General features: G+C 44.1%; 1 protein-coding gene across 4 annotated transcripts in view; it reads left to right on the top strand.

Annotated features, from left to right (window-relative positions):
- DUSP22 (dual specificity phosphatase 22) overlaps nucleotides 1-23,782 on the top strand; it is a 69,833-nt gene that overhangs the window by 16,991 nt on the left and 29,060 nt on the right. For 2 of the 4 annotated variants that reach the window (XM_033114283.1, XM_033114284.1), the window contains exons 2-3: nucleotides 6,878-6,911; nucleotides 14,724-14,806. The exons of 1 other annotated variant lie outside the window; for it this stretch is intronic. In XM_033114283.1, the coding sequence (XP_032970174.1) occupies nucleotides 6,878-6,911; nucleotides 14,724-14,806 (117 nt within the window). The remainder of the gene's footprint in view (nucleotides 1-6,877; nucleotides 6,912-14,723; nucleotides 14,807-23,782) is intronic. One more of the 4 variants, XM_033114286.1, reaches the window with a different exon arrangement.

Here is a 23,782-nt window from a genome sequence, read left to right as displayed (position 1 = left end):
TGAATTGGGGAGTTCCTGTGGAGAAGAAGGCAGTGCTAACTGAGGCATGAGAGGAGTCCAGAGGAGGCAGCAGGTTCTTGCTGGACGGACCTCTGGTTCTTGGAGTACCAGTGGGGCTGCTGCTTTCACAGTGACTAGGGCTTTGCTAGTCTGTGATTTGCTTGATGGTCTGTGCAGCTCATTTGCATTTGTGCTTTTTTTTTCTGGGTTGAAAGTCCTGCACTGAGGTCTATGGTTGTAAGCAACAGAACCCAAATGTGGCTGCTTTAGGTAGAACTGTTCAGATGGCCAGGAGCAGATTCTAGAACTGGCCTGGTGAGAACATTTCTGGGGCTGCCCCCAGAGGCTGCTCCTGCCACCAGCGGGCCAGGTGTGCTAGCAGCCCCACTGCCCTGCTGTGAGCAATGCTGCTCTGGGCTACCTCTGGATTCTAGCCTGGAGCAGCTGTGGGGACAGGCTACACTTCAGGCACATGTCCATGCCCTGGAATCACAGGGAAAAGTGACAGGATATTTGACATCCGCAGTTTCTATTTTAAGAGTTGAGCTCTGCTTCCCACCAAGACTCCAAAGTGGGGCAGGGATTCTTCAAACACAGGAAAGGGCTTCAGAGACGAGGGAACCAATAAAATAATTGTTCATTAATGAGTTTATAATTTTTGAGCATACACAAGGGATGAGGGACCCCCAAACAGTGAGACCCTCTTTTCTGTTGAAAAAGAATACCAGGACCAAAGAAAGGTAATATTTCAAGGTAGGACCAATGAGGGGAGTTACCTGACTTGGCTGGAGTTTGAAGTGGGGAAATCCTTCAGAGGTAGGAAGCCATGTTGAAAGTTTGAGTTGAATTTCTAGCCTTCATTTTGGCCTTCATTTTCTTGGGTAACTTCAGTGAACTGCACTGAAGTTCACTGAATATTTTGATGTAGCAAATGACCCAGTGAGAGTATGACTTCAGAAAATTAATTCAATGGGACAAAACAATAAGTTCAATGGCTGCTTCTCTAGCCCACATGTGACCTGAGGTCCTGGACTGGGGTGGTGACCATGGGCCAAGGAGCTGGTGCTGTGATGGGACTTCATAGCTCACTGTGCAGAGGAACGGCACCAAGGGAGGGAGAGGGAGGTCCCTGGTGGGAGTGGGATGCAGTGTTTTCATCCTGGGTGACTAAGAGAAGGTGATACCATCGGGGTACAAGAGGAATTGATAATTGGGAGGGGGAAGATAATGACTGTTTTAGACAGTGGAGTGCAGGAAGTGGAGGCCAGACTGGAGCTGGGTTCCAAAGGATAGATTTAGGAACCATAAAGTCATAGTTCTAGAGCAGTAGAGCACAGAGGTGATCTAACCTCATACCCTGGTTTTATTTTATTTAAAAAACAACATGGAATGTATTAGTTTATGTTTAATAGAGAAGGTAATAGAAATACAAAAAATAATGTGCCATAATCTTTTCCCCAGATAACCCTCCACTTGACTTGAAACAAAAAGCTAACTGAAGTAAGGCATGCATACAAATAGAACATTCAGACAACATAGAAAAGTGCACACAGAAATACAATAGTGGGCCTCCCCAGCCCTCCCCAGCCCCAGTGTCCCCTTCACAGCGGTGAACGTTTTCGTGAAAATGTTGGACTGCACACACGACTTCACCTTTCCTTCATTTTGTCATGACGGTTCTAAGACATAGTAAATAAAAATATATACAATATCTGCTTCTTTCTATAGCCCCACACACCTTAAAGGTATTAGTGGCATGTAGCCTAGAGCCCTGAGGACTTTGCAGCCGCCCATGTGTACTCACATAACCAGTTCCCTGCCGCCCTCCACCCTCATGCTCTCCCAGTACACACCTGCCTCCTTTCTCACAGCTGTTTGCCCTGCTCCCAGCCTGTCCTTCTCTCTTCTGGCCCACTCCTTTTAGAATTCAAGTCCCTTGAGTGTCGCTGCCTCCTGTAAATCCTCGGGGATCCCAGAGGAGTCAAGTCACCTCCTCCTTCCCTAGGCGAGAAGTAGGACGTTAGCAGAGCCATGTCTCCTGTCACACCTGTGTCCCGAGTGACCGTGGGTAACATGGGTTTAGTAAGCCATTCAACCACTGTAACACCTTCTGTGACTTACAACACATGCAACGTGACAAACATGCCCACCTGTATGTAATCCATTGTAATTGTCAGCTGTATGAGTCAGGAGTCATCTGTAGTCAGTGTTATAACAGAAAAATTATTCTGACACTTACGAAAAATGGCAAGGATGACAGAGACTATTGCAAGTGAAAGAATGAACTCAATTCCCAGTATAACGGGCAAGTGGGATTTATAACCAGTGGATGAGGGAGTAGATGGAAAGTTCATAAGAAGAATTTGATTAGCTACCAAGAGTGGAGGAAGAGGAGCTTGACTAGATGTCAGCAGTGGGATTCTTTGTTAAATCTGGTAGTCCAAGGACAAGGCGTAGTCAAGAAGAGGACTCCAAGAAGCCCAACTAAAATGTGGTCAAGAAGGAAGTCTTTTGTCACTGTCACCAAAGAACCATGTGGTAGTTATGCCCATTAGTGTCTAATGTCACATCCTAACAGAGATAGGAGACACCCTGGAGAATGGGTATTACAGGTGGAGAAGCTCCGTGCAGGGAAGCAGCCATCAGTGTGATCCATCTCCAAGATGAGCTTGCCTTGTTCTTACATATTAAAACAGGAATGATGATGTCTTTATCTGTCCTCCCAGGAGAATGCCAAAGATTGATTATAATTCAAGAAAGACCTGTCAAGTGTTTTAATTCCTTGGCAGTGGATGTTGGAGTTCTCCTTTGAGATGCTGTTTCGCGTGTTCCAGTTACAAAGCTGTCCTGGCCTGCTTCGGTGCTGTGACTAGTCACAGACATAGCTGACCTCACAGTCCCAAAGTTAGCACTCTCCAAGCTAACTTTGCCCCTCTAGGTACTGAGTCAGCCAGGTTACTGCATACCCCCATGTCCAGGTCACTTCTGCCTTTTCCTAAGTGTGAGATAATGGGAAAAAATAATAATAAATATACAAGATCTGCCAATTAAGTTTGAGAACTTACCCCCATGCGCTTACATTGACAGCACTGTACAAACTGCTCGGTAAGGTTTCATAACCTCGGTATATCAGTGTCTCACAGCTGTGTTTGTGTCGACATGTGGCGGTGTCTTGCTGAGTAGCATTCATTATTGTTGTGTGGTTTTGTGTGCTGTCCTGAGAATGTCTGAGCTTGAATTAGAGCAACGAACAAACATTAAATTTCTTGTTAAACTTGGCAAGAGTGGAAGTGAAATCAGGGACATGTTAATCCAAGTTTATGGGGATAATACCATGAAGAAAATGGCAGTGTACAAATGGATTAAACGTTTTTCTGAGGGGAGAAAATTTGTCACTGATGAAGAGAGGTCAGGGCAGCCAATAATGAGCAGAACTCATAAAAACATTGCAAAAATTTGTTGAATTGTGCATCAAAATCATCAACTGACTGTGAGAAGCATAGCAGACCAAGTAAACATTGATAGAGAAACAGTTAGGAAAATCTTAACTGAAAATCTTGGCATGAGAAAGTTGTGTGCAAAAATGGTCCCAAAGGAGCTCACTGATGAACAAAAGCAAAATAGAATCAAAGTTTGCCAAGACCTTTTGGAGAAGCAAGACGATGTTTTGGGCCATGTTATCACTGGTGATGAAACATGGGTGTACCAATACGACCCTGAAACAAAGCATCAAAGTGCACAATGGAAGTCAGCCAATTCTCCACAACCAAAAATGTTTTGTCCAAATCAAGAGTCAAACTATGATGCTAACCTTTTTTGATATCAGAGGGATTATTCATTATGAAATTGTACCACCTGGACAAACAGTCAACCAAGTTTACTATTTGGAAGTGCTGAAAAGGCTTTATGAAAAAGTTAGACAAAGATGAACTGAATTTTTTGCCAACAATTCATGGCTCTTACATCACGGCAATGTACCAGCTCACAGGGCACTGTCTGTGAGGGAGTTTTTAAGCCAGTAAACAAATAACTGTATTGGAACACCCTCCCTACTCACCTGATCAGGCCCCCAATGACTTCTTTCTTTACCCGAAGATAAAGGAAATATTGAAAGGAAGACATTTTGATGACATTCAGGACATCAAGGGTAATACAAGGACAGCTCTGATGGCCATTTCAGAAAAAGAGTTCCAAAATTGCTTTGAAGAATGGACTAGGTGCTGACATTGGTGCATAGCTTCCCAAGAAGAGTACTTCAAATGTGACCATAGTGATATTCAGCAATGAGGTATGTAGTACTTTTTCTAGGATGAGTTCACAAACTTAATTGTCAGGCTTGAGTGCACGTGCACATGCACGCACTTACACAGAGGGTACCAAAAACTGTATACACATTTTAAGAAAGGAAAAACTATTAATTGTAATACTCATTATATACTGATAACAAAAGATGAATACAAGTCACGTCTGACTTCTGCAATTACAAGAGGTGCTCAAAGTGGTTACCATCAGCATCCAGACATGTCTCATTACAGTGAACTACTGCTTGAGTGACATTGACCAAAGAGTCTACTGCATACATTTTTTTGGCACCCCCTTACCGCCCATGTGTATTACCTGTCCCTACTTCCTGACACAGGGCTCCTAAACCTTTGTAAATTCCTAAGTGGTAAGAACACGAGTAGCATCGTTTCTCCTAATGGGTGACTGAATGGGCTCCTGGATGGGACCTGGTCAGCAGAAAGACAAGCCACGATTAGAACCTTGGCATTTTCAACCACACCTCCCCATGCTCCAGAGAGAGGAGGTGGCTGGAAATGGAGTTGATCACACCTCTATGAGGAAGCCTCCATGAAATCCCCATCATAGGGGGCTCAGAGAGCTTGCAAGTCAGTGACCACATCCACACTGGGAGGGTGACACACCCCGACTCCACAGGGACAGAAGCTCCTGCACTCGGGACCCTCCCAGACCTATCTATCTCTTCATCTGACTGTTCATCTGTATCCTTTGTCATATCCTTTAACAAACTGGTAAATGTAAGTAAGCCTTTCCCTGAGTTCTGCGAGATTTTCTAGCAAATTAACCGAACCCACCAAGGGAGGTCCTTGGAACCTCCCATCTATAGCTGGTTGGTCAGAAGCACAGGTGAGCTTGCAACTGCCATTTGAAGTGTGTGAGTGGAGGGGCAGTCTAGGGGAACCTGACACTATCTCGCGGTATAGTGTCAGAATCGAGTTAAACTGTAGGGCACCCAGTTGGTATCAGAGAATCGCTTAATGTGAGGGAAACCCCCACACAGTTGGTGACCAGAAGTGAAGTGTTCTGTGTGGCAGTAAGGGAGACTCAGAGGGAAGGAAGCCACAGTGGGGAAGATCTGGTTTTTTTCTTACATAGGAAGGAAAAGACTGAAATTTTCCTTTATGTGGAGTAGTTATTAACAGCATCTCTTTTCACTCTCACGCGGGCCCTGGTTTGGTTGATAGAAGCTGTGACACCTCACGTGGCCTCCCGCCAGCACAGTGGCTAACCCTGCAGGCTGCGCTGGTGGTGCCAAAGTAGATTTCCCCTGCAGTGATTGGCACACATGCCGTCGGTTTGTAGCAAAAGATGCTTGAAGAAATCCATGCACTTGGAGAACATGATTACATGCTGCTTCACGTTTCTTACTGAGAATAGACAAACACAGCGAGTGGGAAGCAGTGGCTCTGGGCGGGTGCGCTGGCGGTAGTACTGACGTAAGGGTGTTGCCGGGCACTGGGGGTCTGCAGTGAAGTGTCACCAAGGCTGGTATGCGGAATGCATTCGGAAACCCTATTGGATGGGGGAGCTTCCAAAGCAGTGTTCATATTTGGACTTCAACGTTTCCATACAAAGTATTAGCAACACGAATTAGTTTCTTGTTTCATGTTTTGCAAAGGAGGGGAGCTTGTGAAAAATATAGTCCCGAGTTCTCATCTCAGAATCATTCTATATAGGGGCTGGCGCTGGGGGTTTGTCCAGAAATGTTGAATTTTTAACAGATTTTGGTGATTCTGATGGATAGTCTGGTTTGAGAACCATTGCCTTAAGAGAAGTAGACATTTGGGAACAAATGTGTGTTCTTAATAACTTGCACATTTAGACAGTTCATTCATTCATTTAGCAACTGTTTACTGAAGGATAATCATGGGCCAAACCCTGGGCCAGAAACTGGTATGCAGCAGTGAGGATGTGTTTGCAGCCCAAAGAGTTTTCCAGGCTAGCAGAGGGGACAGACCTTCGCCTAGCAATGCCCCGGGACAGCAGCACTCCAAGGGGAGCACAGCAGATGGGGCACTGAAGCAGAGGCCTATCCCAGACTCAGGACAGTCCTCCTCTGGGCACGAGTCAGAGCTGCCTGGCAGTGGGAACAGCATGTGCAAAGGCCTCAGGCGGCAGAGAGTGGGCTTGCTGGAGCTGTGAGAGAAGACCAGGTGTGGAGGGGTGTGGCGGGTGCAGTGGGAGGAGGAGGAGGAGTCGTGGAGGAAGTCGCAGGAAGGAAGGGTGGAGGGGCACTGCACTCAGGACACCCAGGATCAGTTAAAGGGCCTGAAGTGAGGAAGGACACATGGGATCCATGAGGGCCTATGGGAAAGCCTGGTCTTTAAAGTTTTGTGAGTTTATGGGTACCAACACGCTGCCATCTGTAGGCCTTTGAGCAGGCTTCCTTCTGGCCATGGGCAGGCCAGAGCCCTAAGACAAAGGTGCCCGTTTGTGCTTGCTGTCCATCGGGGGAGGTGCTGGGAAGTGGGCCAGCCTGGGCCGTGTTCCGGCCACACTGAGGGCCCCACCCTGTGCTGGGCACGATTGGCTGCAGGTCTGTAACGCTCACGTCTGGTCTGTGTCTCTCCTCTAGATTCTGCCTGGCCTGTATATTGGCAACTTCAAAGGTGAGTTCTCTCTCGCGCTCTCTTTTTTTGTATGTTTTATTGTGATAAAATATGCATAATATAAAATATGCCATTTTATCCATGGTTAAGTGAACAGTTCAGACGCGTTAAGCATGTTCACACTGCTGTGCTACCATCACCACCATCCAGCTCCAGAACGTTTTCATCTTCCCAACAGAAAGTTAGTGCTCTCAGTACCCGTTGGGTCCTAATGGTAATCCCCATTAAACACTGACTCCCCGGGCCCCCCCCCCAACGCCTGGCTCCCACCATTCCACTTTCTGTCTCTATGAATGTGACTCCTCTGGGGACCTCACATAACTGGAATCCTACAGTGTTTGTCCTTTTGTGGCTGGCTTAGTTCATGGCATCATTTCCTCAAGATTCATGTATGTTGTGGCATGTGTCAGTATTTCCTTTTGAAGGCTGAATACTATTCTATTTAATGTATATACCACATTTGGTTTATACTCATCTGTTGATGGACATTTGGGTTGCTTCCACCCAAAATTAAGTTTACTTTTTTAAAAAATCAGCTTTAGGCTCTTCACACATGATTGAGTCAAGCTGTAGACTCGGTTTATATAGTGTGGTCTGAACACAGCCACCACTTGTCCCCAGGCCCCTGTCGGGCTCTTATCCTGATGCCCTATCCTCTTGGCCACTCGCACAGAGTGGTGTGAAGCATGGGCGTTCCAGCTTGACCTCTGATCTTCATTTTAACTCTGCATATGTGTTGGAACATCGTTATCAAAACAAGATGGCTAAAAGGCACAATTAACAGACATGTAACTTAGTTATCATCTTTTATCACTTTTTTCTAGTTATTATTAACAGATTTTCCGTAACTTATTTTTTTTAATCACCTGGGAAAAATAAGAGGCAATTTTATCTTTGGCAGATTATTCTTGTTTTGAGTTGAGTTTTCTTCTTACACATTTCTCTGTGGCTTATTCAATGTGCATTTATTGATTTGCTGTCAGCTATTGACTTTTTATTTTTACCTTATCTGTTTCCAAATGCTATATAGTCACAGAGGTGAGTGGAAACCTCTGGAGCAAAGTGCCTGGTGGCAGTCAGGCTTTTGTTGGTTTCCAGGGAGGGGCTGGGTCCCCATGCTGTGTGAGTGTATGTGAGGGGAAGCACCGGCTCTTCAGCACTGGAGAGAGAGTGTCCTTAAGAGCACGGAATGGACCAAGGAAACTTGCAGAAACGAGTCTGCCCCTGCCGGGTGGGGGAGAGCCAGCCTTTGTCATAGGCATCTGAAGTCCTTCCCTCCACGAACAAGCCAGAACACACTCCTCGCTGCTTTCTGGTTGTTGCTTAAATTTGTGAGTTCAGGTTCAAATTGATTATAGAAACAATCTTTATGATTTCTCTGATAATGTTTATTTTATCTTCTTCCCTGGAAAGCTCCTAGTGTGGCCAATTCACCTCAAAGAGAATTAAGCACCGGGAGCTGAGAGCTGCTAATTGCTACTAGAACAAGTACTGGAGCTCTTAAATCACTAAGCTTTGTAATTCTGAAAAAGCAGCAAGTGCTTTGTGATAGGTAGATCAGTGGAGCTAGAATACATAAAAGAGCAAGTATCTTACAGGTTATTTAGTATGTTATCATTAATTGCGTTTATGGGAGAAGGGAACATCTTGTGTTTGAGAACAGTGTTTATGATACATTCTTAAAAGTGGAATCGCCAGGTGAAAGTCTTTACAAATTTTAAATTATAATAAATACCAACCAAATTAAGTATTTCCACCAACAAACAGTTTATATGACAGTTTTTTCCTTACACGTGGAAGGTGACTTTCCTGTAGAAGGACATTATGCACAACTTTAAGGAAATACTTAAAACTTTTTATAATCAAATCTATACCTATTTTCTAAATAGTCGGTGACATAGGCACTGTTCACAGTTCTAGGATTCTCACTTTGTAGGCCTCACCCATTGGTTTGTAGCAACCCACATCTGTCTTTGTTCAGACAGTTCATGTTTTGTTGTTGCTTTCAATTATTCTGACGTTAGTATGTGGTTGTGTTTTATTCACTTATTAATTCACCAAACATTTCTTAAACACTTATCAAGTGTAAGGCTTATTTAAAACAAAGGAATGACAGTGTAGCAATCCAAAAGAAGCTGGAAGGAAGTATTGTGTCCATATAGTTGCCTGTGGAGTAACTCATTCGTTCCACAGATTTGTTGCAAGTGCTGGTGTGTGGGGCACTGTGCTGGGAGTCGGTGTGGATACATGTGCTGGTCCTCAGTGGCTCAGAGCGTGGGGGAAGGCACGGAACAGGACAGCAGGTCCTGCAGAGTGGGGACAAGCTGGGGGAGGGGCGGGGCTGCCCTGGAATCCAGCTACCCCACAGCCTGTGAGCCAGATGCTTGCCCCCTGACACCTTAACCTGATGTGAGAGTGGGAGAACATCAGCCCTGTGGCTGTGGTGAGGGCTGAGCCAGATGGTGTTCGGTACATGGCAGGTCAGCCAGGGTCAGGCCCTCCTCAGCTTCCCTGACTGTGAAATGGGAACCACATACCTACTTCGGACTGTTGTGGGAAGGAGCTAGATGATCATAAAGCACCCACATCATGCCAGGTGTGCAACAGGCACTGATCAATATCAGTCAGCAAGTGTGGAAACCCAAGGTGAGAGGATCATGGCTTCTCCTGGAAAATGAATCTGTGCTCTAGCCTTATGTCTCACTGAGTCATGTTCTTTTCTTTTTAAATTACAAATAATAGTTGCTTAGTGTAGCACAACAACCAATATAGAAATATATAAAGTTAATGGAATGGTTTTTCCTGTAACTTTCTGAGAGATCTTCATTGTTTACAGAGTGTGGGTCAGCAGAGCCTTGGTTCTGTGGCCATGGTCTCTTCAGGGCGGTCATTTAACGCTCTTCTGTGCCACCGCTCCCCTCTCCTGCCCCCTCCTCTCTCCTCCCCCTCCGTTCTTTTCCCCTCCCTTCCTCTTTCTCCCTCCTTCCTTCCTTCCTTCCTTCCTTCCTTCCTTCCTTCCTTCCAGTGGAATCCTTTACACGTCACTCTGCAACTTCCTTTTTTTTTTTTTTTTTTAAGCTTTGCAATGAATCACAGTTTTCTGGTGATTTTTCCATGTAGAGAAAAATCCACAAACCCACCTTCTTGACCCGGTCTTTGATGAGAGCCTCTCAGTGGAGATACCTGGAGCTGGCAGCTGGCTCTGTCCACACACAGCCAGGGAAGGCAGGGCGTGGAGCTCAGAGATCAGCTCCTCCCTAGTCCAAGATCAATATCAGTGAGCTGCTTCCTCACAACTTAGCAGGTGCAAAAAAGGTAGATGTCAGCAGGCGGAGGAAACCCTCATTGTTTGAAGATGCCCACACCAGTCTAGAGAAATGGGAGACAAGCTCATGCACAGCGTGTGTGCATGTGGTGTCCATAGAGACACGTCTGAGCTCAGAGCTTCTGTCCTGTGTCGTCAGTGAGGACAGCCATGGTTCCTCAGTTGTTTAGGTGAGGCTGAGCTGCTGACTACGGGAACACTGATGTGTGGTGCTGTGCTGTTGGCTTAGCCTAGGAGAGCTGGGTGGTGAGTGAGGAGCGGCAGGTGGTGCCGCCAGAGCGAGCTGGGAACCAGGTGTCTTTGAAGGCAGCATGTGTTGGGAAATGCTCATATGTGATGGTGATTAAGGCCTGTAGCATGGCCTTGGGACTTAATGTGGTCATGATGATAATAGTGATGGCAGCGGTAACATTTACCGCATGCCAGCTGGCATGTTCTAAGCATTTCATATCAGTACTTCTGGCAGTCCTTTAAGGGTGTACTCTTATCATTTTCCCATTTTTTAGATGAGAAACTGAAGCACAGAAAAAGTTGCCCAAGGTCAGTACCAATGAATATCAAAGCCAGGATTTGATAAAGAAGGGAGCAGGAAGGAACTGCCCCATTTGAGCCCCCAGCACAGGTTGCAGGTTGAAACCACTGCCAGCTAATGAGTAAGTCCAGAGGCTGTTACAGTGTGCAGTGATTTGTAACTGTGGGACCATTAGGTGTGGCAGTGGCAGATGTAAGTGTAAGACCCATGGGAATCCCTCCCATCCCTCGGCACGTCTTCAGCCTGGGAGGTGAATGCTGTTTGGGAAGCGGCCCAGCATGTGGCTTGGGGCGCAGTGTCAGAGCAGAGGGAACCCTCCTCTCCCCTTCCCTCCCTCTCCCATCCTGCATGGCCATGTTTTGGAGTCCGCAATCAGTGCAGCGGGTTCTCCGCGTATTGGAAAAGCATTACCACAGTTCTTCCTGCCAAATGTCCATTTTTCTCGAGCACTTGTGTTGATAGTGTTAATTTCTAATGCTTCATCAGTATATTTTTGTTAATTGTACTCAGAGGCAATTCTGCTTGACTTTGCTGGACTGGCTTATTTACCACAGCCACTCTGGCACTTCCCTTTCCCACACCTTAGGACTGGTTACCCCTGTCCATCTTCTGTATCAATATAAGATCTAGAGTGCTAATTACCATTTCTAAGGAAGCATGTGGCTGTCCTGTCACTTTGCCTTTTAGAACAGCATCTTGTAGGAACCCATCTACTCCCTCAGTGTGGTCTACCCAGTGACCCCGGGTGGATTCTTCCTCTGAGCTAGACAGGAACGTGCAATAGTAAAGGAGAAGGATCTGTTTCTATTTCAGTGTCCCGTTGTGCAAAGGTGACATTTGTTTCTCAGAAGGCCCCATAAAGCCTGGGGAGCGGGGAGAGGCAAAGATGAGGAGGGTAAAGGGAGGCGGGCTGCACGAGTCCAGGGAGCAGGGGTGGTGTTCAGAGAGAGGATAAGAGCATCGTTAGGTATTTTTACCAATGAGGGGTTGTCTGTTCGTTTTATTAATTCAATTTGTATTTAATTTTGTGAACAGTATTTTAAAATTTTTGTTTTTGCTTATTATAAAAGTAATGGGGACTTATGAGTTAAAATAAAATTTAAAATTTGAAAATCCAAACATGATAGAAATATGTTAGAGTGAAAACTGCTCACAACCCCACATCCCGAGGTAACCATGGTCAGTCAGCATTTGTTCCTGATTTTTTTCTGTCTGAATTCTAATCTGTAATCTTCCCATTGGTTTGATTAATACCGACTTGTTGCATTTCTGATGGCAGGTGGAGGTGGATGTGAGTTGTTTTCTGGCTTGAAGTGGCACTAACATGCTGCAGTGGGGGAGGGGAACCGTGGGTACCAGGTCAAAGGTCATTCCCTGGTGGCCCCCAGGGCTCCTGTGTACCGTGCAGGCAGTCTTCTGGGGTCTTACTCAGCTGCAAACTGTGATTGTGTAGGTGTGTAGTGGACTTGGGAGTCTACATTCCCAACATGTTTCCAGGTGGTGCCATGCTTCTGCTTGGCAGACCCCGGTCTGGGCAGCAAAAATTGAAGTTCTGCCCTATGTTTCTGAGCTCAGAGAGAGCTGGTGTAAAACTTCCAGGCTTAGGCATGTGTGCATGAGAGAGCTGAGAACCCCGTGACCGAGTCCTGCAGCTGCATTCATAGTTCTCTACCGTCAGCCCGCGGCTGTAAGTAGCCGTCCAGAACCATCAATAACTTTAATCTAGAAGACTAAAAAGACCAATGTGGCATCCGGCAGCTTTGCTTAGCATTCATGCACTCCCAAATAGGTGGACCGAGCCTGTGCTCGTGGGAAAGGGCACTCCCAAAGTGGCTATCAGTACGGATGGCACTGTGATAACAGAGAGGAATGCAGACGGAAAGGAGCGTTGCCCAAGCGTAACTGCCTTTTTCTTTGGAGTCCAACAGGCAGTTGTGTTGTGTGTGGCATCAAGTAGTCTTCTGTATTCACATGTGTATAATCGTATTCCCAAACTCGTTTCTTCTTGTTCACCTTAATCTGTATTATAAAAGTATATTTATGTGGTGATGAAAATGTTCTCAAGTTAGATGTGGTGATGGTTAAACAACTCTGAATATGCTAAAAACCCTTGAATTGTATACTTTAAAAGGGTGAATTTTATGGTATGAGAATTATCCCAATAACGCTGCTTACATAAAGAAAAAAGTATGTTTAAACAAGTACTGATCTTTAAAATGCAAACCCTGGGCAGAAGCAGGACCTGGAAGGTCCAAGCCTGCTTTAGAGAGCGCCACCACTGCCTGCCTGTCTGCCCCTTCTGCCTCACCTTGTCTGGGGCTCTTCTGTGAGCTCCGAAAGCCAGCTCAATCTTGTTTCATTTCTTGTGAATTCACCCAATACTGGTGGTGATTGGAAAATCTCATTTTGGTGAGAATGTGGAAGCTGGCTGCCTGTGGGATCCTAAATGATCCCAGTCCCTGCCTGATTCGAAGCTCACTGATGCTGCAATTTGTGATAGCGGGGTGGGGGGAGAGGGGTGGGCAGTTGGCACTGAGTCCCTGTGTGCGTGCACATCTGAATTTGAGATGGTTGGAGCAATGAAGAGAGTCTTAAAACCAACATTTTAATATTACTTTTAAAGATTTTTTTCTTCATATAAAAGTGGTGTGTGTTTATTGCAGAATATTTAGAAGAGTGTTCTCAGTTTTTGCTCAATCATCAAGGCTTATTAGAAAAGCAGATTCCTCAGCCCTGTCACAGACCTTGAACTAAATTGGAGCCTAGGAATCTGCCTTTTTATCATGTCCCCTTCCCCCACCAGATAGTTCATCGGCATGTGAAACTTTTAGAACCACTCGTGTTGAATATACACAAAAATATATAAAAAAGAAAAGAAATTGAAAACACTTGTAATTTCCTCTCTTAAAGATTACCACTTTGGGGCCTAATTCCTTACAACACTTTTAACCCCACCCCCACCCCCGTGTGTTTGTCTTTATGTGTTTTTACAAATAGTATTTATCTTGTATTAATAGTTTCATACCAGGTTTCTCCTCTGCTTAATATTATATCCTGAGTATTTTTCTGTCATTAAATATTCTCCAGAAACATGATAATTAAACATTTGGCTTTTGATCCATTTTACCCATTATCATTTTAAAAAACTCATCTCAGGCCAGGACAGGGGTTTAGGGGGACGTGACCACCTTGTTTCTTGCTGGACCCCTGTTTTGCAGATTAGCACAAGGGTTCCAGCTTGGGGAGATTCATTCAGTCTTTCTTTTACAGGTATGTGCATTGCAAAGGAATGTAATTTGGGTGTCTCCTTAGTTTCATATGCAGATAATTTAATAGTCAACTGATAATTTATAGACAGTTCTGTTGGAATTTCTAGAAAAAGTTCCATTTTTACTTTTGCCCTAAAGTGAATATAGATGTTGTAAACCACAATCTTGTCTGCATCTGGTCCCATCCCTGCTTTTGACGTCAGGGTAAAGTTGTCTCTGGCAGGTTCCTGTTTCTTATACAGTAAGTGGTCTTTTGTATTTAATTTTAACTTAGATTACTAATCATTAAGAAGTAGTTTTTAAAAATATTTTACACATCTTCATTGTTAAATGTTTTATTGTGTCTACAGTTTAACAACTGTCAAATACAAAATGATCCCATAGGTTCACTTCCTTTAAACAGGAATAATCATGATTACAGTGTTTATTAATCTAAATACCTTTTAAGTTTTAGATGACCACTTTGTATCAAGAGATGTGCCAATCAGAAATAAACTTAGTTATCTGCAAAATAAATAAAAGTGAAAAGTCCTAAATTCCCTAAATCTAGATTATTCTGGGTATGGTCAATCATGGAGTTTCAAGAAAGAAAAGGCAAGTCATTTTGTGTTTTTTCCTGGCTAAACTGTAGGAGTAATTCACTTGCAGAGAATATTAAAATGTCTATCCTCTTTCTTCTGTGACAGATGCTAGAGATGCAGAGCAATTGAGCAAGAACAAGGTGACACACATTCTGTCCGTGCACGATAGTGCCAGGCCTATGTTAGAGGTAAGAGAACGTGTGTCCTGTCTGTGTCCATGGGTGCGACGGGCCATTCGTGAAGGCACCGGGGTCTCTCTTCCAACACTGTGCTCCTGTGACTGCTGGCCGTGTTCACTTGGTGCTCAGGCCTGTCCGTGGCATGGTGGAAGGGTGTGTTCTTTTTCTGGTTGTACTCCTGCTTGGCTTTTTGCCCAAGTGCCAGAAAATAAGCTGATGCTGCATTTGTTTCTGAGTTTTAAGGACATTTAAAACCCATTTTATTCCTTTCAAAATTATCTCTGGATTTAGAATCCGAAAGAATTCACGGTGCTCATTTCCTGATTTTTTTTTTTTCCATTTTCCATTTCCATTTTTTTCCATGAAGATAAATTGTCACTGGGCTTCTCTGGTATAGAGACTATCAGTGTAGAAACTGTGTGTTTCAGTTTTCGAATAAACAGGGTGTATCTGCCTGTACACTAATTCCAAAAACATCTTCAGTGTTACCCTAATGATGTGGTTGAGTTGTTGGCCAGGAGCAAAATCTATTTCTATTTATCAGCCTTGACAGAGCCCAAGTTACCTCCCTTGAGAAAATAAGGCATGTGTTGTTATGATGTGTATCGTGCTTTCTATTTTAGGGTGGGGTGACTTGTCTAAAAGAAATTATCCTCAACATCCATCCACGTTGTCACAAATGGTCCTATATCATCTTTTCTTACCACCGAATAGTATTCCATTGTGTATATATACCACAACTTCTTTATCCATTCATCTATCGAAGGGCGTTTTGGTTGTTTCCGTGTCTAAGGCTGCAATGAATATTGGCACACACATGTCTTTATGGATAAATGTTTTCAGATTTTTAAGTCAGACAGAAAAAGTACAGAACCATATGAATTCACTGATATGTGGTATATAAAACTAAAAACAACAAAAGAATAAGACAAACAAATGAAGAAACAAGAACTCATAGAAACAGACAATAGTTTAGGGGTTACCAGAGGGTAAGGAGGGAGGGGGGCTCTGGAAGCTTTAGAAGAGGGTAAACTGGGTCTAATATATGGTGATGGAAACAGAAGTGACTCTGGGTGGTGAACACACAATGTGATATATAGATGATGTATTAAAGAATTGTACACCTGAAATCTATCTAACTTTACTAACAATTGTTACCCCAATAAACTTTGATTAAAAAAAAAAAAGAAATTATCCTAATTCAAGCTGTTTTAACTTAATTTCATAGTATACAAGAGTAGACAATACATTTTTTATTTTAAATTTATCTATTTTCCTTAGCCATAAGAGCTGCCAGATTTCAGTTAGTGTAAAACAAATGAGGACATGGAACAACAAATGATTCTATTAAACATTATAGTACCAGAGAACCATAGGTGGTAAACAAACCTCACTTTATTTCTCCAGTTCTGTGAGCTCGTACTTCCTTCTGTAGTTTTGGCTCATGGTTTTTGCTAAGGTGCTGTAATTGTGTTGCAGCAAGATTTTATTGAAAACAACAGGAACAACAACAGCATACCATGTTTGGAGCATAACAGTTCCTTTGAAAGTGGCTACTCCATTTTTCATCTGTGAATGATGATTAGTATTGAAAACATAGCCAAGCTATGGCCAAGATGATAAGTTAAACACAAACTGGTCATGATTGATTGACTTCCTCTTAGATCACAAGATGAGACTTGAGGTTTCCTTTATTTTCATAAACTACATACTTGTCCTTCCCACCCTCACCCTCCAGGCCTGCCTCCCGACTTTATATTCCATTTAATGCAACACATTGTCATGTGTGAAGGGGTCCCTTAAATCTGTTCACATTGTAACTCCTGTCTATATGCAAGATCTTCCAGAGTTAGAAACAAAAGAGTTCTGACCCTAATTTATCCGATCTCCCCATTTTACACATGGGGAAATGAAGGGCTAGAAAGTAAAATGGGATTGTAACCCAGCATAGATACCACTGTTTGTGTGAAACCCTCGGCGCTGTGGACAGACTGTTCCCATCAGTAGTCACTACATATTCCTTTTTATTCCCTGTGCATCTCATTCTGTAAGGATACATTATGCCTTGAGAAAAGGAAGGAGAAACTCGCTGCCTTTTCTTCACAGGGATGGCTTTTATTTGGTGATGTCCTGTTGTAGTCTGAATGCTAGTATTACCTCGGCTTGATAACATGTACTTTCCTATGATTTCATATTAATGAAGGATTAGACCACTATTTCATAGCATATCATAGTTTTATTTATTTTAACTTCACAAGTAATTCATGAATACATTCTTACAAAAAAATTAAAACAGTAGCCTCTCTGATCAAACAAATTGGGGGAACAATTGAGGCACCAAAAATTATTTGAACTGGCATGCTCACATTACGTGATTAGTGTACAGGAGATGCTCCAGGTCCCAGCAGCTTCCGATCTTGCTCAGCCATGCCTGACGTGTAAAGGCAGTCTTCTGTCTGAAATGTCACATTCGGTCCAGAAGCCATGATCTCACCGAGCCTGAGATAAGTCAGGGAAATTATTCATTTGAAGCAGGTAGGGAATGAACAGGTGGATTTTATTCCTCAGCAGCTCCACATTACACTGGCCCTGATGCCTGGAGTAAAAAAGGATGGGGATGACGGTGAGAGGGCAGATTGTCTGCAGGGCCGAGCACCTGCAGTGAGCTGAGCCACAGCCTGGGAAGGGGCCCTAATAAAAGGTGCAGGGATAGGAACGAGAGAGGAGAGAGCTGGGACTGCCTTCATTTTCTAAGGTCTTCAAAGCCATGTATGTTTATCGAATGGCCCCAACTTACCCTGGGCAGCCCTGTCTGGGGCTGGGCTGGAAGTGGGGAGGTAGTTATTATCTAAAGTGAGAGGTTTCATTCATGTCACTTGCACGCAGGAGTTGTGTGAGTTCCACTGCCATGTAGCTGTCTATGCATTGGGCTGTACAATGTCGGTTCTGCTCTCGGTCATTTCCAGTAGACGTCTGCATGGGTGCGAGAGCACTGCATGCTTAGTGTCAGTTATCAAGGGATTTTAGAATCTTTAGGTCTGCTCTTATTGTGATGACAGCTATAGTGAGAGAGGGCAGTCATATTGTTCAGTGTGGTTTCCAGAACAGAGGTCAGAGGTCACGGGCTTAGTGAGGATTCTCAGAGGATAGACTGTCAAACAGCAGGCCTGAGTATGTGATGCTTTGCAAAAAATAAATAAGTTTGGAGAACCCAGCACACCATTGGCTCCTCTGGATGATTCACAGATGTATTGACAGAATAAAGGTTCTCAGGTTCTGTACTAAAGACACACATTCATCTGTCTTTACGATCAGGGAACCAGTTAGCATGTGTGCATGCTTATGTGACACACCACCTCATAACATCCATGGAACCATATTCTGCTGAAAATGGTCAGAGGGATCCAGATTAAGGGGGACTCTGGAACGGGACCTGCTGCCCCTTGGAGTGAGGGTGAGTCTGCTGGGTGGGGGCCTGTGCACAGGGACGCAGTCACCTGGTGAGCTGAGGACACTGGGGATTGAGGTGATGCCAGACCTGCTCTGGCAACCCACTGAGGCTGCGCAGGATGGATTGTTGTGACAACCTGGGATAGGCAGAACAGGTGCGATGGGAGGTCGCACGGTTCTTGTGCTTGGGACATCCTCTTGGGTGTGATGTGTTGCAGGGCCTGGCCAGTGACAATACTATAAAATGCGCCCGCCATGAAAGAAAGTTCTCATAAGTACGCTGAAAAATATGGAGTTATATGCATGTATTGATTTTACTTAGGAAGGACTTTAAGGAACTTGGTTGATTTTATTAGATTAGATGTGATTCTCCATTACTTGGGTAACTTTCGGAGACATTTCCCAGCGTAACAGTAGCAGGGTCTCTCACTCTTCCTACAACCTGGTGGGAAGAAGGAAATGCAGAGCCCTGTGCCCAGGCCGCGAGCGTGGCTGGGCCTGGCCTGTCGTCAAGTAGAGCTGCTGGCCTTCTGCTTTGGTGGACGATGTCAGACTTCTTTATCCTCTGAACCGTGAGGTGAGGTGGTCAGCTGAGGGAAAGAGACTTGAGGCTTCAATTGTTGTTTCTTCTGAAGAGTATCTGAGGAGCTGATCTTCCAGAATGAAGACTCTTAGAAACTTGGGGACATTCATACTCATTTGAGTCAGCCCTAAACTAACATCTGAGATTCTCAAGAGGCCTGGCTCCATTTTTATGCCTACTGACCTTTGATTGAAATACAAATCCCAGCTGAACAGGGCCCTAGAGGTCACCTGCCTGACTCCATCACTGTGTGCACGAGGGAGCTGAATTCAGAGACATGATGGGACTTGCTCACTATCCCATAGCTGATCCAGGTAGCGTTGCGGGAACCTGGATCTTCTTTCTCAGGCCGGAGATTTTCCCCAGGTGCCTCACTGCTTGATGACTGATGCTTGACTGTTGCTTCTGACTTTGGTAGCGATATTAGTAGATATTGCCACATTAGCTTTGGAACGGGTTCACCATTTGTGCCCTTATTGGCAGTGTGTGAAGGTACATGTTTCCGCTTACCATCACCAGCACAGAGTTTTATTCTTCTTAACTCTTAATTAGCAAAGTTCTTGTTTTGTTTGCCTCAGATGCCTTCCTCACACTATTTAGTCTCTTGTCCAGACAGTTCTTCCCTTTGAAGGCAGGGAGTTAATGATTTGCTCATTTCTTGAGTTCCTGGTATGTGCCAGGCCCCAGGACAGGTGCTGAAGATAATGGAAGTAAATCTCAATATCTGCCATGGCAAAGCCCTTGGTGTATAAACAAGGTATGTATTATGGTTATTTTTATAAATATTAATAGTAATTACAGTCCAGTGAAAAAGCTCTGGCTCAGGACAGGCCCTTGCTACTAGGAAACAAGTAGGAACAGAGGCTGCTGAAGCTCAGAGAACAAGGTCTTCTCCTCTGCCATGTGACTCTGGGGGCATGTGCAGTGACCAGGCGTTTGACTGGGCCTCTGGGATTGACTTGGAATTTGGGAAATCTGGTTGGTGGCATTCCAGCCAGGAAAGGCTGGTAGAGAGACACAAGACACGACTTTTGGTGGAGTCCTGTCTCTAGGAGATCACACCAGTCTCATTCAGTCCTCCCGGAACTCTGAGCCCAAAGAGGCAGATGGCATTGTCCCCGTTCCTTTATAGCAAAATCAGGCCTGACAACTTCCTCACATCCCCTACTAGGAAGTGGCAGAGCCGGGAAGGAAAAAAAATCATTGTCACATACATCATTTCAATAGGAATGAAGCTGAGACCGATAATTATAACATGTGGCGGGGCAGGAGGGTAACCCTTCATCGGTTTCCACGTTTAGGACGTGGTTGGGAAGTTGCTTACATTTGGTCAAAAGCGGTTTTTTATTTGTGAGGTATGTCTTCAGTACTGATTGCTTCAGATTTGAGGGATGGTAAAAACTCTTGTCACAAAGACAGTGCTTTTTCAAATCAGAAACCTCATATTGTTTGTAGGTGCTGAGGAAGTAATATTGAGTAATGAAAGGTTTCTCGCTTCCCCTGAAAAAAGAAACAGAACTCTATATTTCTACTGTAAAAATTTCAGAGTTTGTTTCATTTTTCATTCTGTGTATTTAACCAGAGCACCTGCAGGAAACAAAACCATTTTTCACTATTAACAAAAATGTTTTAAAAAGTATTCTCATTCCTTCGCTGGGCTAATAACCTAAAGAAGTCTAATTTTAAAAATATATATTTTAGGATTAAATAGAAAAATATTGTTTGGTAACAATGTTTCCCATGGATTTGTATGTGAAATAGTTTATACACATATATTTGAACCAGAGCATTGTATTATACCAGATAGGTTTTTTTTAAGCTTGAGTTCAGCTTGGATATTCTTTCCATTTTAAGTTGTGACTTTCCTATTTTGAATCATTTAGGTTGGGTTTTTTTTGTTTGTTTTTCTTTTAAATTATTTTTTAAGCATAAGATATTTTCATAGGCAGGCATTTATTCCTGGTGATTCTGTTTTCTATTTCCTTTAACACTAAAGACAATCCTTGAGGTGTCCAGGCTCAAAATTTCACTGTGTTAGTTTTGTGTGCAGTTGGCCGCTTCTGGTCCTGATCCCTACTGGTTATGTGCTGCTGATCTGGTACTGATTACCTACATGTCTGCTCTGCTGTTTTCATTTACCCACTTACTTATGGGGAAGCACACCCAGATTAGAGGTTCAGTCTGCCTAGATGGTGGTGCTGAGATTGGGGGGCTCCTGGACAGTTCCCCTGCTACATGTCTGTCTGGTGACTCACCCTTTTCTCCCCCTCAGATTTTTTTGTCTTCCCAAATGTAAAGCAAACGAGAACTAAGCTGCTAAATGGCATTTGCAATTTAAGAAGCTAGGCTTCTATGTGCCCTTCTTTCTCCCACCTTTCTCTTGCTCACCTGAGTCCACCCCTACCCCTCAAATTTCAGTCTAGCTCTCCTGCTGAGAGGGCCACTCCCAGTGCCCTCCCGCCTCAGGGCTTCTGTCCCTTTTTACTGTAATATTTGTGTCTGTACTCTCTGTTGGGTCATGAATTGTGTATGCTCTGTGACAGCTCGGTAGTGTCAAATGGCTACTTCACCTGTTTGATTACGTGGCTCTTCGCCGCTATGTCCAGGCCCCTGAGCTAGTCTCAGGCCACTGCCAGCAGGTCGCACTCTGGGATCTCTGTGGGCTCCTCCAGCACACAGCCTGGCTCTGGCATGCAGGCGTCCCTCTGCAGGTGCTGGCTGGTGACGTAAGGGCCCCACGATTTTCAGCTCCATTCCTAAATGAGACATCATGTCTTTGTTCATTTGTGGCTCATTGAGGGGTTTGAAAGAAGAGCTGTACCAAGGATGATTTGTTAATCATGAGTAATTTGTGAAGGCAGAGGGTCTGGTTAACACAATGCGATTTCATTTGTATGGTTTGTGCAGTTCCTCACTTGTTAGGCAGCATTGGCAGGACTAAATGTCCTGTTCTATAGGGCTGCTGTGGCCTCCAGATCAGGATTAGTTCTTGCTAAGTTATTACAACCAGGAATCCCCAGTGACGCTTCTGTGACTTTCTGATTGATCTCTTAAGGGTCCTTCAGCTACCTTTGCTTTGCCTTAGAAGCTTGGTCCTACAGGAAGACAGTACATCAAAGACACAGTGAATCATAAAGTAAAAGATTTGCTAAGCCAAGGTACCATGCTCGAGGTAGGGGCAGAGTTGGTTGAGATGTTGTCTCAGATTTCAGGAAAGCTGAGAGAGCGTTCGAGGCCCAGGGGCTTGTGGCCGGGCTCATGAGGGAGGACCTTGCCTGTGGGCTCCTCTGGTAGCCACACAGCCAGGCCTGCAGGCCATTAGCCCAGTGCCGCCTTCCCACCTGGTGACCACATCAGTCCTCAGTTCTCAGGACCCGCAGGCCCATCCTGCGTGACCTTCGAGTCACAGGAGCTGTGGCCACATTTCCCCTGGCACAGGGAGGATCATTGCTAAAAGCCACATGTCCTGTGTCTCACATACCAGGATGTTCACTGCAGCTCTCTTTGTGATAACAAAAAAATTGGAGCCAACCTACATGTTCAGCAGAAGGGTCAATGATGATATATCCATATTAAGAAATGTTCTATAGCAATTCAAAAAGATGAAGAACGTTTATGTGAAAAAATAATTGTTAAGCAAGTTGTAGAATAATATCTAAAGTATGATCCCATTTAAGTAAAATTAGTTATCAGTTTTGTATTTCTGTATGTACACGTATAAGTGTGTAAATGCACAGATAAGGATTTGAAAGCACCATGCCAAACTCCTAAGAATGGTAAAAAAGGAATGGGAAAAGAGAAGAGGATGGGAAGGATGAGTTTTACTTTTTGTTCTGTTTTATTTATTTATTTTTACACTGGGAGTATCTTCATAGTATCTCTTTGAATGAAGAAAGGTAGGGAAGGAAGGTAGGCAGGTGAGTGGCCATACTCTTGGTGTTGTCGTAGTGACAGGTAGATTGCATTTGGATGTTCAGGCTTGGCTGGAATGGGTTCTGTGTTTGTTAACAGTGTTTCCCATGGATTCATGTGTGAATGTGTGACATCTGACAAGTTACATTCTTGTCGTCTGTGGTCAGTGGACACAAAGCATTCATTTGAGTCATCTTAATCTTCAAAGGGAGAAGATAGCCCAAGACGTGGATTTCAGTTGTATGGATTTAATTTTCAATATCAGTTATGCTCTGCTCTACTCAGTTGTCTCAGTTAAATGACTTTATGCCCTTTGTAAGGGTTCATAGATCCCCTACTTATGTAGCTTGGGCAAGAAGCGCTGGCAAGACTTCCTGTTTGGATTGGCCATTGTTTCCAGTATGGCCGATTTCAGTTACTTCACTGGCATTGCAAAAAACACCACACCGTCCAATTGCTAATGAAGTCCAGGGCCTTTGAAAAGAAATCATTGTTTGACCTGGAATGGTTTTCAGATTGACAATTGTTTCCAGTAAGCCCCATTTGTTTTCACCTCTCTAGGAAAGTCTCTGATGCCGCCCAAGTATCAGTGGTACCTACCAAAGGCTTGCAGCAGCTTTCATGTGTTGAGGTAAATTTGTTTGAAGCCAACCCCAGACTTAAATAGAAATGACTCAAATAGAAATGATTATGGTAGGTATCGAAAACTGTCTAGTAATTGCTCTTTCTCGAATCAAGCTGCATCTGAGTTCCTTGTGTGCGGGCAGTCAAGTGCATACGAAGGCAGCTCCATCTGGCTGCTGACCTTCTTGGGGCAAACTCACTTGCAAATGGAGTTCTAAGGCCAAAATTGTAGCATGAACAGACTAGAAGGGGCTTGAAATCTTCTAGTACTTCATTGATTCTAGAGAGGAAAATTTTTTTGTCTCTAAATGAAAGAGATCTATGTTCAGCTTGCTTTTGCTGGCTTTCTAGAACACCCTGTACTTCAGCTGTGGACCTTCTCTTTCGTACTTATGCTTAGTGATCAGCATCTCCAC

The sequence above is a fragment of the Rhinolophus ferrumequinum genome, chromosome 9 (genome assembly GCF_004115265.2).
Source record: "Rhinolophus ferrumequinum isolate MPI-CBG mRhiFer1 chromosome 9, mRhiFer1_v1.p, whole genome shotgun sequence".
Classification (NCBI taxonomy): domain Eukaryota; kingdom Metazoa; phylum Chordata; class Mammalia; order Chiroptera; family Rhinolophidae; genus Rhinolophus; species Rhinolophus ferrumequinum.
Note: the sequence above shows the minus strand (reverse complement) of the source record. Positions and strands in the feature narration are given on the sequence as shown.